This window comes from Homalodisca vitripennis, chromosome 5, assembly GCF_021130785.1.
Source record: "Homalodisca vitripennis isolate AUS2020 chromosome 5, UT_GWSS_2.1, whole genome shotgun sequence".
NCBI lineage: Eukaryota > Metazoa > Arthropoda > Insecta > Hemiptera > Cicadellidae > Homalodisca > Homalodisca vitripennis.
Genome location: NC_060211.1, coordinates 170,540,581 through 170,555,237, shown reverse-complemented (window position 1 = coordinate 170,555,237; position 14,657 = coordinate 170,540,581). Strand labels below are relative to the sequence as shown.

The 14,657-nt window shown below is 32.1% G+C and overlaps 1 protein-coding gene across 1 annotated transcript in view; it reads left to right on the top strand.

The window, feature by feature from the left end:
• Window positions 1–13,736, top strand: part of LOC124363713 (serine/threonine-protein phosphatase 6 regulatory ankyrin repeat subunit B-like) — a 36,813-nt gene extending 23,077 nt beyond the window's left edge. The window contains exon 3 of the mRNA XM_046818976.1: window positions 9,769–13,736. Coding sequence (XP_046674932.1) covers window positions 9,769–12,429 — 2,661 coding nt within the window. The 3' untranslated portion in view covers window positions 12,430–13,736. The remainder of the gene's footprint in view (window positions 1–9,768) is intronic.
• Window positions 13,737–14,657: the final 921 nt, after the last annotated feature.

The window sequence follows — 14,657 nt, the reverse complement described above, 5'->3', positions numbered from 1 at the left end:
TTTTAATTTAATTATTGAGATGCCCTGTGTTGAGATGGACAAACATATATCTTACAGAATAGAAATGATAACTATTTACTTTAGCCACTTCACACTATTTGTCAAAATTTAAACTTACAATAAGAAAATAAATGTGTAGGATATTAGTAAAATAGATATAAAAGGTTCGAAAGCCTAAATAAGAACAGAAGCACAACAATGGATCAATGAGAATGAAGTTTTGCCTTAGCTAGGAAATAGTGTAAAGTGGCTTAAGTGAAATGCAACCATTTTGACTTCTTTATTATTTTTGTTGGGTAGGGTACGATAAGCGGACTCGGTTTTTTATATCGAAATTGGCAAACGATATTACTTAATCACAACCATCGATATAATCAATCGATTACTGATTAATATTATTTTGAACAATCAACTTAAATAATCTACATCAACAGCTGTACAGTACGCGCTCTGAAGGTTCGGCTCCGAGTCAACTGAGGGGACTATGGCTGGGGACGGGTGGATTGCCCGATATAACAACTGTTCTGCAGACATCCGCCAATGTTTGGCCCGCTGCAGTCGAATATTTATTGTCCCTGTTCTCCCTCACAGTCGAGTATTCACTGTTGTTAGAAGTGGACAAGTGGTTTAAGTGCGTTATACACAATTCATTAGTTTAGTTAGTAGTGAGGTTAGTGAATTTTGGTAGTTGTAGGGCGTTACAAATTATTTAATATTATCCTTGCTATTAAAGTTATATTACAAGTTTTAGTATTTTTGTTTTGATTCATCATCTCAGTCGGCATAATGGCCTGATACGTTTCCAAAGTGGCTTGAGGAAAAACTACGAAAAGCCAGGCTCGAGAAATTAAATGGAGGGTTAGTGAGTTCATGGCAAATGAGTCGAAACTATCTAATGATGAACGAATCCCTATAAATAAATGTTTAGAAAGAACTGCCGCGGCTTGTGGTGTTTCAAAGACACTGATTAAGAAGATTCGCCGTAAAAAAAAAATTATGGATTCTTCCACTGAAGGGGAGTGTTCGGTCACTCCCCCAAAAAAATACAAAAGAAAAAAGAAAATAATAGAACTAGACGACTTTGATAAATGTGTTGTTCGAAGAACCGTCCATGAATTTAATAAAACTGATAGTTGCCTGCCAACTCTTCAATTGTTAAAAAACAAGCTGAATGAAAAATTTAACTATGAAGGGGGTTTAACTAGCCTCAGAAAAATATTAGCATCATTAGGATTTCGGTAGAAAAAAATAGGCAAATTTTCATTGAAGCTAGTGACATAAGAATGAAACGTATAAACTATTTACGAAGTATAAAACAAGCTCGAGCAGAGAACTCTCCTAATGTTTACATTGATGAATCGTATATATTATCATCTCATGTGACTGAAAAGGGATGGGGTGACGCCAGTCTTCAAGGTTTCAAAAAGAAAATAAGTAAAGACAATAGGGCCATAATACTGCACGCAGGGGGTGAAATGGGGTTTATTCCTGGAGCTTGCTTAATCTGGAAAGCGGGGGGGAACGAGCAAAGGAGATTATCATGATCAGATAAACTATGCGAACCTTATGACATGGACAAGAACTCAGCTCATCCCAAACTTACCAGTTAACTCTAATAATTATTGATAATGCCGCCTATCATAACGTCCAAGTTAATAAAGCACCTAATTCAGGTTCCAAAAAAGCAGAAATGATCAAGTGGCTACAAGATTATGGACTGCAGTATAATACAATGTCACAATGTATTGCTAAGGTAGTATTCGAATTTTGAATTGAATGCTACAATGTAATACGGTTTAATCCATATATAACAAATGCCTCTATGTATAGTGTATTCGTAGGAATGCTAAAAAAATAATTTATTGTCATGCCACATAATTAATAATTAAGTTTTTCATAAACAGGATTCTTATACAACAGTGTTTCGTATTCATTCACCTGTCATAAAATTAGTTTATAAACAATCCACCCCAAAAACACTTTCTATTCAACATAATTTCATTAAAGTTTAAAACTTTTAAGTTTATCACAGATCACCACTATGGCCTAAAGTGTTTTTTTTTTTTTTTTTTTTTTTTTTTTTTTTTTTCAGAAATAAACTATTGTAAAGTGATTTAATGTTAAATTTTCAAATGATATTGCCGTGTTGCATTTACGTGAATGGGCCTTAAACTGTAGGGCAGTGGTGTCGGTGATACATTCCACTTCAGACTAAGTTACGGCTAACCTAAACTATGTATCTGAAAAATGTATCTATAAATCTAAAATTAACTTCAGTTCATTCAGAAAAACTTTCCCGCTGGTGAAAGTTTCCTGACCAAATAATAAAAAAAATCCTCACATACAAACTTTTTTGTACCACAATTTGGCACAGTTAATTTTAAAATATATTTTATTGAAGAAAAGTAATAAGACATTGAAACTTAATACATCCATTAGCATTGGCATAAACAGGAAAATAGATCTGCGAAGTTTCAGAATTTTATTTGTACAGGAAGTTGGTCTAACCATAAGTTGATTGTCGAGGGAGAATTAAACATTGTTGTCCGTGATGGATCATTGGAGAGTCAATGTTTTTATTTGGTTAGTAGGGCAACGACAGGGCCGAACCTTCAGCGCGCGTACTGTAAATACTTTCAAATAATATTTGTAATGTAATATTTCAAGTATATAGGGCCTATAAGTAACATTTGATTAAAAATTACAGTCAATTTTAGAAAACTAAACGACATTGCTTTGAAAGATGATAATACTTGTGATAAGATTTGTGGGAAAGAAACAACTGTAACTTTCAGAGGAACAAATATGGTCGTCTTGTTTGACCACTGTAAATATTAAATACATATTTTAATTTAAAACATATGATTGTTATTGAGGACTATAGATACTTTTATATCAACTGATAGTCTAAGATTTGAGATGTAAATATTAGGTATCGATGATTACATTCTTCGATATAAAATACCGGATCCGCTTATCGTACTCTACCCTTTTTGTTTATATAAGTTTTTCTTTCTTTTCTTTGGTTATATTTGTTATTTTTATTTGATTTTATTTTAATTATGTCATGGTTAACATATACTGATGGTGAGGGGCATTTCGGTTTAGCCTATTAGCGGGAAGGGGCACATATTTGATCTGAGCTCGAATTTAGGTATTACTCGAGGATGTTTTTCTTTATTTGCCAGCAATGCAGAGTAGGCGCCACCGAAGCCTGCATTGTTGGCCATTGCCCAGGGGCATTTTGGTGTAGCCTTTCTCCACACGATCTGAGCTCGAATTTAACTTGTTATCCCCTCCACCTAGAAACCCTGATTCTTCCTGTCCCCTAGATTGTTGGACTATTCAAGATTTGTAAACTGTTCGAGACTAAAATTTCTAACCTAAAAGTTCAAACATCATAGCCAGGGGCGTTTCCGTAGTAATTTCTGTTATTATTTAGGCTTTATTACCTTTTATATCTATTGTACTAGTATCCTATAAATTTATTTTCTTATTATTATAAGTTGAAATTTTGGCAAAAAGTGTGATGTGGCTTAAGTGAATAATTATCAAAGAAATTTTTACACTCCAACCCCACTCCTCCTCCTGATAGACAAAGAAATTTTCATCTTGCTAATTGATGTACTGAAATGCTGTCCAGCCAAATTTAAGGTTTGGACATAAACCATCATAGAATTTAATTTTGTCTCTAGAAATTAAATTCTTTTCAAATCTTATCACCTAATTTTAACATTGACTCACTTTATTATTTTTCTATTTACTTTATAATCTACATATTTTAAGTTCAAATGTAATATAATTTTAGTCCGTTTTATAGCAAATTTATTTGTATGTTATTTATATTTCCATCATAGTTAACCATAGATTAAAGTTAGAAATATTTGCTAACGCTCAGCCAATTTGGCTGCAGTATAATAAGCAGCCACCAAAACAAGCGAACCATAATTATTGAAGATCAACAATATTCAAAGTATTGAATCCTCGATATTCATAACTATCTAAAAATGCAAAATGTAATTGTAAACTTAACGAGCGGTGTGGCAAAATACAAGTTTCATATAATTACCCTATTGCTATCGTCCTCTTGAACAAAACAGTATAATGTTTCATTAGGTGGAAATGACATAATAGCAAAATTATAGAAATTTAAAAGTGGAACTACTCTTCTCGTGTAGAGTAAGCAGGGTGCACACCGAAGAAGAAACCGGTTTCATGAAACGAGAAACTTTAGTTGCTTGCAACAGATAGGTTAGATTAACACAGGGCTGTGCACACTGCGTTTCATGAAACTGTAGTTTCATTGATTTCTTGAAACTGGTTTACACGCAACCCAAAAAACAGATTTCATAATGGCTTTAGTTTCATGTTTCAAGTGATTTTACTACCATGTATGACTTAAATAAAGTATTAAAAGTGCTTTCCACAGTATAAAAGTAATACTATAGTGTCGATACTTATTTTTTTAGATTTTCGGTACCAATACCATTGATACTTATATTCATTAAAATGATGTAACGTTTTTAATGACACATCTCTAACCTAATATATCGAAAAGAATTTGCTGTTTTAGTATGGCAAAAAATTTCTTTCCAGGGGAAGTTAGCAGAAGCTGTCGAAAACCATCCTTGTAGTACTTCCACTTTTGGAAGATCTTGCAAATGCAGGAGCATTATGATTTTTCTGTCTTTCAGAACATTGGTTGCAGAGTGGGGAGATTGATTTCTGCTGTTTAAGTGGGTATAAAATGAAACTGATGGAAACCCGTTTCTGCTGTGTGCATATTTAAATTAAATGGTTTTCTTGAAACCAATTTCATGAAAACGGTTTCCTGAAACAGGTTTCTTCAGTGTGCACCCTGCCTAATATTTCATCTTTCTACAGGCATCACATGATCTTGCTATGATTGTAAGTCAATTTTGTATTGGTTGCTGCTGACATCAGCTGATGCACCATCTTTGGATATGTAAAATAACAATAAAGTTGAAATCGGGGGAATTTTGCCCAAATAAAAGATGTTTTTGTTAATTTAGATCTTCTAAGAATAAAAAAATTCTTATCAGCCTGACACAAAAGCCTTCGACCATCAACGTGGGCTGCAGCAGCATAGTGCTACCCTATGCTTATGGCAACATACAGCCCTTGAGATATTACCTGTCAGTAATAAATCAAATTCTAAATGGTCTGATCAAGGATGCCTCTGGCCATAACTGCTTTATAGAAAACGCAACTGGAAAAACCAAACAATTATTGTAAATTTACGTAGCCTTTAACTTTCTACTATCGTGCAAGAGAAGTAGTTCCACTTTTTATGTTCTAAATTTCATTATTGGTAATTTTAATACTCTAAAGCCTTATATTGTTTTGTTCAGTAAGACAATTTCAATAAATTAAAAACGGGAATCTCATTTCGTGGCAAGTGGCTCCGGCACTGAGCCGAGAGGTACACCTGTCTCCAATACTGAAAATTCTGAATAGTAATTCTGTTGCCATTGTTGTGGACTTCAACAAACTGAACACGGCCAATCAAATAAGCTTCAAACCAGTCTAGGGTTATTCCCCTGATACCATATTGTTCAAGCTTCATTGGTAGGATAGTAATCAACTACATCAAAGCCTTCCTTAAGTCACAAAATAAACCAAGTGTGTATTCACTAGAATCCAGGGAGGACAGGATTTGTTTCAAGGTGCAAGCTATGGCAGATGAAGTATTGAAATTGGGCCAGAAACCAAACGGTACGGAGAGTATTGATACAGAGAGAGAACTTTGTTCCTTTGATGGAAGGTCTTAAGTGAATAATTAAGAACATTATTCTCATAAATATTTGAGATCATAGGAGTTATGAATATTGGTTTTGAAAGAATGGGGATCGGATTTATTGAAGTTCATTTTTAGTAATGGAATGGTTTTGTTGATTTTTAAATCTGTTCAAAATACCTTCTGTTTATGATGCACAAGTTTTTCATACAGTTTGATTGTAAATATGTACTGGAAGTTTTTTATTAGTAACAAATATGTTACTATTTTAGTCATGTAACATAATTATATCTTTTTATTCACTTCTAATAGTTTTGAAGCTGAAAGTTTTTTGTGTGAAAGTTAAAGGTTTTCCATCTCCTTCAGACGTCAAACAACCTTTTGGCATAGGGTTAAGCTATCACAAATCAAGGCATCACAAAATTTATCTCTGCCACGTTCATCATCACACTTTGATTAGTGTACAACTTTTTTCATATTTTTTATAGTGTACTGTATGTGTTTTGCACTTTATGTGGCAAAAAACGTACAAAAAGAGCAATAAAAGCTATTGGGTCTGTTGGACGTACAGCTGGGTTAAACTCACCGTACAAATCATATAAAACATAGGGCTCAAGAGCCCTGTGCCAGTTTAGGATAATGGTAAGGCATGGGTCTCTTGAGCCCCATGCCGGGTTTTCAGAAAGAAAGCCCCACATCAGTGTGACCTTATACTTTAAATATAAAAAACGAAACAACTGTACAAATAAAACATGTAAATGCAAGCAGCTTGGAAATACTTTTATTTTTTTTAATTATCCCTATTGGTTGAACTGAGCTCTCAATCTTTCTGAAGATCATTGCCAATGAAGTGAAAATACCTTATGAGTGGTAGAAGGTGTTATTCTCATTGTTTTCTTTGGCTCAAGGTCTTGAAAATGGCCCATTGTGCGTTATGGATACATTTTATATTATTTAATTAATTTAAAGCAACATTTCTTTTCAGTTATTGTTATGCAGTTGTAATATTCACTAATAGAGTTGAGTATCCCTGTAATTATGACACTGCAATATTATTTGAGCAAGACTTGTATCCACTATCTCGAGCAATAAAAACCTAGGAGTCTTTTGCCTTAAAAAATAAAAAAGGGTCTACTTGTGGGTGTTTGGCGACAAAAAATTACCAGATTGTTTCAATAATTAAAAGTCTGAGATGAAAATATTTTAAAAATCAATGTTTTTGGAACTGAAAAATATATTGCGCAACATAGTCATACTACCTGAGATAGGTGCTCTTCTGCTGTAACACAGCTGCCAGATGGCAATAGCTACTGTGATTTTATGCACTGTTTGGAACACTACAACACCTTGAAATCTCATGTTAACATTTTAGCTTAGCTAAACAAGTTTAAAGTTTTTTTATCAATTAATCATAATTTGGTAATTAATTTTTAATCATGTTTTAGGTACCTCAAACATTGTAGAATTATGTAATATGGTTAGGCATAATCAATTCTATGATATTATAATATCATAGCTAGGGTAGATGCTAAAAATTCTACTTCAGATTGATTAACATAAAAAGTGAGCTATTTACTTTACCGTGAAAAACGTACAAGATTTTCAGTGAATAAAAAGAAGCATAATAAATCACTGTTAATTCAGAAAATATTCGTGAAGCATAAATAAATGTAAATAATAATATGTAAATTTTGAGTCTTTTGCAATAATATTAAAATATTGGTTTTAATGTTCCAATATCTGGTGTTGATGTTTTAAATGATAAGTATGCCATATACAGTAGGTAAAGATGGTGTATATAATAGTCTAGAACTTAGTTTTTTCCTGAAATCAATAAAAAGTTTCTTCTGAAAAGAAATTAGTCATCTGTCGCATTAGTTTTTGGTTGGGGTTGAGATGGAAGGGGAAAATATTAAATAATAAATAGAAAATCATGGCACATCCATAAACAATTATCAAACACAGATTTAATAGGCTGAATATTGATTTCTTAGGGAATTCATTTTTTGAAAGGATGGTTATACAATGCAAATTTGCTCGCAGTATGAAAGTGTTTGTCGACCTTTGAAAATTTTATAATTTATTTTCACGTTAATTAAATTGTATTCTATTCGAATTAAACAAAATGTGAGCTTATTTCCCAAGAACTGCTAGTATAAAATATTGAGCATTAAATTTAAAATTGTTTTTCTAAATTATAGGCCTATTTCAAAAATTTTTATCTCATCTAAACTGACACTTACAAGTAGAATAGACTCCTGTCTACCTCATTCTGTAATTCAAACTCATCTCTTTTTATTACAAAATAAAACAACTTTCATATTTTAACATATTTGGATAACTCTTAAAGTGAATTATGGTGGTAATGGTAAAATGAAATATCTACAATTATGCAATATGATAACTTTACCAATGTAACTTTTGACTCCCAGAAAGCCTATTTGGATGATTATCCTATCTATGCCAGTCCTATTCAATTAAAAGTTTAATAACCACAGACTTGTTTGTGAAAATGTCATGGCCACATTAGGATTAAAATCCAGATTCCTAGGTGATGCTAACCACTCAGCTACCAGGTAATGACTGTAATTTATATTTGATAATGCTATAGGGATTGGGGACAACTGATGAAATTTTTCTTTGAACATTTAAACAGCGTTGTTTGTATTTTATCAACAAAGATGCTTGCCTGAAGCTTTACAAATCTTGGAGTAGAGGTTGGATATTATCTTTCTGCTCTTCCAGCTTGTCGTGCTGAGATACGATTTGTAGTTTTTCTGTAGAATTATATGTTTTCAAGTTATATTATCAAAAAATAAAGAGTATACCATCCATTAAAATCCTATTGGTTTTCCCCTGCTTTGGAATATGTGATGTGATGAGTGGGTGTACAATATTTGAATAAAGTTGGTATCATAGATAACAAAAAGAGATTAGAGAAAACCTTTTTACTGCAGATGGAACATTTTAACTCTGGGTGTATAACTTATATTTGTACTCAGTTGACTTTTATAATGATTGAACCTGTTAATAATATAATAAATTAAGCTAAAACCAATACAAAGAATCTTTCCGTATGAACAAAATTGGTAAGGCACTGCACTGAACTATTATCATTATAATTCTAAATACCAGCAAAGGACTCTCTTGCAGCTAATGAAATACTTTATAAAACGATCATGTCCATTTTCAACCAGTATATATTGATATTGACACCAGACTTTTAGCATTGTTTGAATTTGAATTTGACATTTATGTTGTGGAATCGTCAATTAAGTCAAAACATCAATTATCAATCATTTAAAACTATTATATATTGAAGTTAACATTCATTTATTGAAATTAAATAATGGATACATAATTTTATTTAGAACTACTTATTAAAATGTACACTTTTGCAACATAGTCTACTGGAGTGACAAACAGGAATATGTGTATTTGTAAGGTTTATATTATGATATTATATTGATTACAACACAATAGAACATTCAATGTGATATATTAATTACAATATTTTTAAACCTTACTACATTACAGAGTCATAGTTCGAGTTATGGCAGAAGTTGCTTAGCACTATTGTTTGAGTTGAGTTTTGAATATTTACTTAACTATCCGAAGAATTAAATAATTTTTCTTCTTCATAAGTTCTTTCATGTTAAAAAAATAACTATGTTTTACGTATTGTATAAAATAATCTATGTTTATGATCAGATCAAAACTTCCTTGATTTAAATGTGATCATAATTTAATTATGTATATGTGCTTAGTATTAAATTACCTATGTTGGATTTCATTTCATACTCTGAATAAAATTATAAATAATGCAAAATTCTTCTTACTTCCGCTTTGTTTCAGGCCTTAAGAAAACATAGTAACCTGTCTCACTGGAACCAATTCAGCACAACTGTACCTTTATAAATAATTTAATTCAGTCTTATAATTAAGTACACTACACACGGTTAAAAATAGTAAAAGGAAAATTTCAATAGATACAAAAGTGGTCTAGTTGATATTTTAATATGAAAATGGTTCCTGAAAGAATTCAGATCTCCTTGATGGAGGAAATGGAGGCATTATTAAATCAAGGTCAAGATATAAATGCCCAAGATGAATACGGCAGAACACTTCTGGACAAAGCAGTTTGGAGGGGTTCAGAGCCTGCAGTTGATCTACTGCTGGAGAGGGGAGCAGACGTTAATATCTGTAACAACAGAGGAAGGTCTCCTTTACATTTGGCTGTCTATAGAAACAATGCAACTATTTTTGGAAAATTATTTGATAAAGGGGGCAATCTAAATCTAGTAAATAAGTTGAAATCTCCTCTTGAATTAATAATTAAAAGAAGATGTTTAAAAATAATTGAAACTCTTATTGACAAAGAATTTGTTTTTGAAAATGAAGTGCATGATTTCCCACTCCTTCATTATTTTGTTTACATACATTATGTATCGGGAGTGGAGGTATTGTTAAAGAAAGGAGCATATTTGAACTGCAAAGACAAACGAGGTAAAAGTCCTCTTCATATCGCCATTTGCAGACAGTACATTGATATTACACAAATACTTCTCAACAAAGGTGCAGTGGTGGATATCGGGGATAATGAAGGTGAGACACCTCTTCACTCTGCTATTAAAAGAGACTTTAAAGCTGGTGTTGAGTTATTACTTAGGCAAGGTGCTAACGTGAACTTAAAGTGTAACAAAACTACACCACTTCACCTGGCTGCTATAAAAATGAATGAAGATATATTTGATGCATTGTTAAATCATGGTGCCAATATAAATGAGAGAGACGGGGAAGATAATACAGTTTTACACACTGCAGTAGTAGTGGATTTTATTTATGGTGTTAAAACAAGTTTAAAAAGAGGTGCCAAAGTAAATGAGAAAAACTGTGGCGGCGAAACACTTCTTCATCTTGCTTATTCAAAGGAGATATGTGAGATATTGCTGGATAGTGGAGCTTTACTGGAGGCAAGAGACTTTTTTGGGTTTACACCTTTCCTTATGGCAGTCCAGGGTGACTTATGTACTGTTAACATTCTGTTGGAAAGAGGAGCAGAAGTAAATGTGAGAGATAATACAGGAAGGACTGCCTTTCATCACGTAGAGGATGATTTGGAATCATTAAAAACTATATTAGATTATGGTGGGGAAGTAAATATAAAAGACAATGAAGGAAATACTCCTCTCCATGTACTCATTTCTCGTGGGTTTTATTCTGAATGTATTGAGCTCCTACTTAAAAGGCAAGCAGGTGTAAACATAAAGAACAATGCAGGTCTTACTCCTCTACATTTAGCAGTTTTGAACAACCGAACATCTGTAATTGAGTTGTTGTTAGATAATGGTGCCGACGTTTTCCTAAAAAATAAGCGAACTAAGTCACCACTTCAACTTGCACTGTACAGAAAAGCGGTAAGGCCAGTAATAAGTGTTATGTTGGACAAGGGAACTATGTTGAACTTTAAGGACAGAGACACAAACAGTCCTCTTCACTTTGCTGTTTCAAATGGGGATTATGATCTGGTCAAAGCATTGATAGATAATGGAGCTTGTGTGAACTCAAAAAACAGCAAATGTCAAAGTCCTCTGCATATTGGTGTTTCAAGATCATTTGAACCAATAGTTCAACTACTGTTAGAGAAAGAAGCAAGTGTGAATGTCGGGGATGCTGAAAACAGAACCTCCCTTCATTTGGCTGTCTTGGCAAACAATAAGACTTTGGTTGAAGCATTAATTGATAAAGGAGCAGATGTAAATAATAAAGACAATCGAGGGAGTACCCCTCTCCATTATGCAATTTTATGTACAAACTTTGAAGTAAGCATTCTTTTAATCCATAAATCAATTGTAAACCTTAGAGATAAGTGTTATAGAACACCACTTCATTTAGCAGTCTTGTACGAGTTTGATGCTGTAGTTGATCCTTTACTTGCCTCAGGAGCTAAAGTAAATTTGAGTGACAAGAAAAGGAACACACCTCTCCATTATGCTGCTCAAAATAAATCAGAGTCATTATCCAGAAAGCTTTTGGAGAGAGGAGCTATAGTTGATATTCAAAACTCAAAAGGACAAACGCCCCTCCACGTGGCTATAAATCATCTACGGTTCACTGAAGGTAACTGTGTTCGAGTGTTGCTGGATTATGGGGCTACCATGGATGATATAAAAGATTATAAAGGGAAAACACCAGTAGAATATAGAGAGGAATCTGCAGATCTGCCAGTTTTGTTTTTAGAAACAATCATAAAAACTTGCTGTGCTAATTTAGAACTAAATTTGAATAGTAAAGTTGTGTCAGACCTCAAATCTTATGGTGAACTAGTTCATTTTCAAAACACTTGCTTAACTGAATTGAAATACATGAAAAAAAAGAAAATTGGCAGCAATAATCTCTATGATGTGTTTTCCAAATACAGGGATCCTAAATTTTCTATGAAACAATCCATGGTAGAAGCGATTTATTCTCCCACTTTGGATGTAGAGTTTCCATTATATGCCTCATTTTTGAGAGGAACATTTCAGAGAGCAAAAGTTAGGCATAAATTGTTAGATTTAGCGGTAGAAAAAATGAGTGCTACAATTGATATAACATTGCCAAATGAGGTGAAAAGGCATATTATGTGTTATTTAAGTGACCGAGAATTGAAAACTTTATTGTACAAATAAGTGTGTGCACTAAGTAACGTGTGTTTGTTAACATTTAAAATAACTGCCTCTTATTGTATAAAAATGCTACAAAATATCACAATTAGTTCTACAGCAAGTAACTTACAGCTGTGAAAGCATTAATTTAGTAAGCAGAGATAATGTTCATTTTAAATAAGAATACATACATTTTTGTTTCTTGATTTACTTTTTGTTGTCATCTACCTGTATAGTACGAAAACCATTACATTTTAGAATACCAGTGTATAACATATTAATGATCCAAGTACATTACCGTTAATTTTATACTGAAAAATAACATTGATAACATTTGCTTCAAACAGTGGAATAAAGTTTAGTAATTATTATGACAGATAAGATTATACCTGGATAATAATAATAATTTTAAGGATAGATAAAACAATAACTAAATGTAACTTTCTTTCATATGTTAGAAACACGTATTCATACTCAAAAATGTTAGTGAATAAACTAAACTATCAGATGTAATTTATTTTATTTCTAATTATTTAAGAACAGTTTACTTCTGTAGAAAGTAACTACACTTTGAAATATATATATATATATATATATATATATATATATATATATATATAAAATCAAAAGGAGTTAGTCATAACTTTTAATATAAAATATTGATACATCTTCACGTACTTTGTTCCTGCCATAGACTAGACTTTTTACAAAAGTTGGAAAGTGTTTGAAATCAAAATATCCGTTCTGGCTTAGTCGGAAGAAAGATGGATTTCACAACGACTGTTATCTTTAAATGTTAAACTGAACATGCATTATTACTCTAGAGAACACTAAACTAACTAGCAGAGTTACAATATTGGGAATATATATTCTTAGTTTAGGACATGAACAATTTGACTAAGTAGTGGTAATATTTGTCTGTCTATTCCACGAATCATTATGGTGTTTATTTATTTATTCTAAGATTTCATTAATTAAAATGTATTCGTGGTTGTTTAGAAAGAAGGCTGCGATATGAAAACTGAAGTAGAAATGATTCCTTTAGGTTTCATTTGAGTACCATGACACTACGCTGGTATTCTTTGAATACACCACCGTACATATTTTTATATACCGTATTGGAAGTTTAATTAAATCCGTAATATATTTTTAAACTACAAAGTACTACTTTGTTAATAATTAATTTAAATGTAAAACACCGTGTGTTTACTATTTAAAATAATGTTTATAAATAAAAATTTAATTTGTATGTTTAGATAAGCAGTGTTTGTATAGAAGACGTTTTGTTAATACAGAGTATTTAACGTTTCATATTAAATATTTTGTATCGATAAGATCGTTTTATTTCCCTGTTTTTTATTACTATATAATTTTATACTTAAGTTTACTTCAACTATTGACTGAGCAATGCAAGGCTCTATAGTTTGACTTGTTTTGTCCTACATTACAGTCAAACATATTGTTACTGTGCTATGATTCGTTATAGCCGGCCCCAGAATCACTGAGCCCTGCGCTTCGAGGCTGCACAAAGCAGTACTCAGTTGTTATTATAGTATGCCTTAATGGGAATCTTAATTTTGTATAAGATGATTGAAAGGCAGGTAGCGAAATGCTCAGGAAAGTTTGTAAATAGCTCAAAGTAATTTGAGAATACATATAATTAGGAACAGTCTCAGAACTGAAGGCTTGGTAATGTGTAGAGAATTTGCCTCTTGTACAAAACTCTGTTTGACGTTGCAAGCTTTATATAACATACTTAATCAATAAACGTTGATGCTCCTTATCGAAATTGAATAATAAGATAAGCTAACCAATTGTATGTAATATGGAATACATTGTGCAAACATGCACAAGTTGTTGCAAATGCTTAAACACCTCATTTACAGTTAAGATAAGAGAAAGAATTCTTAGATAGAAAAAGTAAAGATATCTTCAGTATGTGGAGAGGTATTTGATGGCATGGCATCGTCCAAGTATTTATTTTACAAAAAGAGGAATGTTAACTGTAACAAAAACTGAGGAACTTGCTTGTTCTGAACAATAAAAAGTGTCTGGTATTGCTTAACCCTTCAGAACCAAAACAGGGTTTTAATTTTGTTTAACTACTTTTATACACAAACATGTTTATATAAGGTACTATAGTAAAATTTTGAATACATATTTAATTAATACAACAACCAATGTTATCAGTTACTTCAACTGTTGTTCAAATTTTAAACAATATCTTTTACAGTGATATAATCCTAATTATT